General features: G+C 40.8%; 1 protein-coding gene across 1 annotated transcript; it reads left to right on the top strand.

The window, feature by feature from the left end:
- The first annotated feature begins 655 nt into the window (after positions 1-655).
- KCNS3 (potassium voltage-gated channel modifier subfamily S member 3) lies at positions 656-2750 on the top strand. Its single transcript, XM_053973623.1, has one exon. It carries the CDS (start codon positions 656-658, stop codon positions 2135-2137), a length of 1482 nt encoding a protein of 493 aa, XP_053829598.1. The 3' UTR covers positions 2138-2750.
- The last annotated feature ends 1066 nt before the right edge of the window (positions 2751-3816 follow it).

The raw sequence follows: 3816 nt of genomic DNA on the forward strand, positions 1-3816 counted from the left end.
TCCTCATGATCTGAAGTTACATATACTCTGATTGCAAGTGTAAGAATTGCCAGTTTTGGCTTTACAACAGCTTCTCCTTGGAAGGAAAGCAAGAAAGCAAGAAAGTTCTGTAAAAGTTACCTTACTCACTAGTAACTATAACTGCCTTTTGAATTCAGTTTCAGCTGAATTTATAGTAAAATATGGAAACATTTAAATGCCCTTCTGTCCATCTGCAGGTGTCCACAGTTAGTTGTTGAGGAAAAATTACTGTGGAAGTTCCATCTCTGAAAGCTCTGTTTCCATAGATGACACTTCAACTTCTCAGCATTGCTGTAGTGGTTGTAGCTATACTGTGGCAGAATAGGAATTGCTTCTGGAACTAACCAAGGTTGTAAGAGGTTGTGATACTACAGATGAGTAGGAAGGCAGATAGAAAAAAAGCTGTAAACCAAATTAATTTAAAACTACACTTGTGAAATGCTGAATGAGGGTATTCATTTTATTTAATTTTTTTGTTTGTTTGTTTTGTTACAGCATTTCACAGTAACCAGAGATGAAGAAAAGAATGTGTCACAAGAGCAAAACTGAATTAAATGCTCTAACAATATTTTATGTTCTTTTCAGGTTCTATGTAATCTCATTGGGCAACAGCAGTGGAACTCGTCTGTCCAAAATGGTTTATGGTGAATTTTTCCGCAGACCTGGCAAAGATACAGAACTTATCAATTTGAATGTGGGTGGCTTTAAGCAATCTGTGGATCAAAGCACCTTGCTCCGATTTCCCCATACCAGACTCGGAAAACTTCTCAAGTGCCATTCAGAAGAGGCTATTCTAGAGCTGTGTGATGATTATAGTGTGGCAGACAAGGAATATTACTTTGACAGGAATCCTTCCTTGTTCCGATATGTTCTGAACTTTTACTATACAGGCAAACTTCACGTTATGGAAGAGCTTTGTGTCTTTTCCTTCTGCCAGGAAATAGAGTACTGGGGGATAAATGAGCTGTTTATTGATTCCTGCTGCAGCAATCGGTACCAAGAACGGAAAGAGGAAGGTCCTGAAAAAGACTGGGATCAGAAGAGCAATGATAGTATGGACTCCTCCAATGAAGAGTCATCCATATTTGATAAAGAGCTAGAAAAGTTTGATAATCTGTGTTTTGGTGAAATAAGAAAGAAGATCTGGGTCAGGATGGAAAATCCTGCATACTGCTTGTCTGCCAAGTTAATTGCCGTGTCATCCCTGAGTGTTGTTCTGGCATCAATTGTGGCCATGTGCATTCATAGCATGCCAGAATTTCAAAGGCTGGATGCCAATGACAGGGAGATTGGAGACCCTGTGCTGGAAGCTGTGGAGATTACATGCATCATCTGGTTTACTGCTGAGCTAGTGATCAGGCTCTTCACTGCTCCAAGTCAAAAGAAGTTCTGGAAGAAACCACTGAACATCATTGATTTTGTATCTATTATCCCATTTTATGCCACATTGGCTGTGGACACGAAGGAAGAAGAAAGTGAAGATATTGAAAACATGGGGAAAGTAGTTCAGATCCTGCGGTTAATGAGGATATTTCGCATCCTGAAACTGGCCAGGCACTCCGTAGGACTGCGGTCTTTAGGAGCCACTTTGAGACACAGCTACCAAGAAGTTGGACTTCTGCTTCTGTTTTTGTCAGTTGGGATTTCTATTTTTTCAGTGCTTGTCTACTCAGTGGAGAAAGATGACGACTCATCAGAGCTGCAGAGCATCCCTATTTGCTGGTGGTGGGCAACCATCAGCATGACCACTGTTGGTTATGGGGACACTTACCCAGTCACACTTGCTGGAAAGCTGCTCGGCACCCTCTGCATTATCTGTGGGATACTGGTGGTAGCACTTCCAATCACCATTATTTTCAATAAGTTTTCTAAGTACTACCAAAAGCAAAAAGCTATTGATAGAGACCAGTGCAACAATGATCGCAAAGAGAAAAGCAATGACCTACCCTATTTTAACATTAGGGATATTTATGCAAAAAAGATGCACTCCTTCATTTCTAGCCTTTCTTCAGTAGGAATTGTAGTCAGCGACAAAGATTCAACAGATGCCTCCAGTATCCAAGATATGGAGGATGTTCATAACACAGTAGCTTTAGAGAATGGTACAGGGAAATGAGTTGAATCACGTTTGCTTCTCTTTATTTCTCTTCTGATTCTTGGTAAATGTGGACTGACAAACTTCAGCGAATTCATTAAGAGCAGTCGATTCTCAGGGTACTTAACTCTCAGCCATATTTGGACATTCTTTGCTCTGAGGATGCCATAAAAGCTTCATTGTTTATATGAGGCTTTAAAATATGCCTCATATAGTGGTTTAGTTTTTACACTACTAGTGTTACGCATTTTTGGGGACAAAAAGTTGGGAAAAGAGTTTTACATGTGAGATAAGTGGGTTTTTTTTTGTTTTCATGGGTATTGTTGTTTGATTTGTTCATTGTTTTTTCCCCTGCAGCAGTCTCATATCTTACACAGAATTTGCTTTTATAATTTGCTGCTCTTCAGGTAGAGATGTATTAAAAATGTGTAAGAACTATTGCACAAGTTAGTGAAGTTTTCACCTGCAAATACATTAGATAAATGAAGGAATTGTGTACATGTAAAACTGTGCTCGCTAACATATTTATGTAATTTTAGAGTTGGGAACCCGTTTTCCAAGTTGGGGCAGAAAATATATTGGTACATATTGTTTTTACTCCATGGAAGCATAATATTTATTAATTTCTTTCCAAAAGCACAATACATTTTTAGTTTGTTAAAATAAATTATTGCCATTGTGCCTGTATTTTTCCTAGGATCTAGCCATGGCTAAGCTCTATCAGGTCCTAGAGGTTTTTAGTCATAATTCCCAGGATAAAGTGTCTGGTGTAAGCAGGATAGGAGATCTTTGTTCCATTTAGCCACCTCTCCTGCTGTTGTGACCCTGAGCAATTCTGGTGCCTGGAGGGGATCCTGCTGTGATTAAGGCCACCGCGGTGGCTCCCCCAGGAACTTTGATTTGTGGGCACTGAAGCAAACCTTTGTGGTGGTCTTTAGAAGTTACTGCTCCCCACTGCCAACGCAGCTCCTTGCTGGGGGTTGCTGCCTCAGTGGCAGGAGCAGTGGGAGCAGCAGCTCGGCTGCTGTGCTGGGTCTCTGTCCAGGGCTGAAGTGCTGAGCAGTGGAGATGGGAGGACACGCTCTTCTCTGCCATATGTTGCCCATCAGAGATGTAGGGTGGGAATTGCACCTGGGCATCTGTATTGGAACACTTTCAGTTCATTTTTCTAAAGCTCATCTGCTGGTGGTGGCAGCTTTCCTGGTGTGTGCTGCTGGAGCAGTGCTCATTGCTTGGCAGAGTCCTGCAGCTCTGTGCATTCCCCTCCTCTCCAGGGATTTCTTAAGCAGCCAGCTAGCTCTGCTCTGTTTCAAGCGGTGCTGGAGAAGCCCAAGGACCTTAGAGTGTGTGGACCATGTAGTCATTAGTGTTTCTGAACAATCATTTTCTTTCATTTGGCTAGTGACTAAATCAGATGCTGGGCAACAGAGAATCAAAGACACTGTGATATCAATATTTGCCTTGAAGAGAGGTTTGACTATTTTATTATTTTTAATATTATTGGGTCAAATATAGAAGCCTGTACTGCGCTTCTATTTGAGAAGATCAAGCTCCACAGGAATTGACTTCAGAACTGAGTAAGATGCCAGAAAATGACAATTGATTTTAGTCACTGCAGAAATTTGATTTTTCATGTATCTGCCAGATTTTCTATTGCAAAATGCATTAAGTAAATAACTGAGGTGCACTTAAATTTACTA

The sequence above is a fragment of the Vidua macroura genome, chromosome 3 (assembly GCF_024509145.1).
Source record: "Vidua macroura isolate BioBank_ID:100142 chromosome 3, ASM2450914v1, whole genome shotgun sequence".
Lineage (NCBI taxonomy): Eukaryota > Metazoa > Chordata > Aves > Passeriformes > Viduidae > Vidua > Vidua macroura.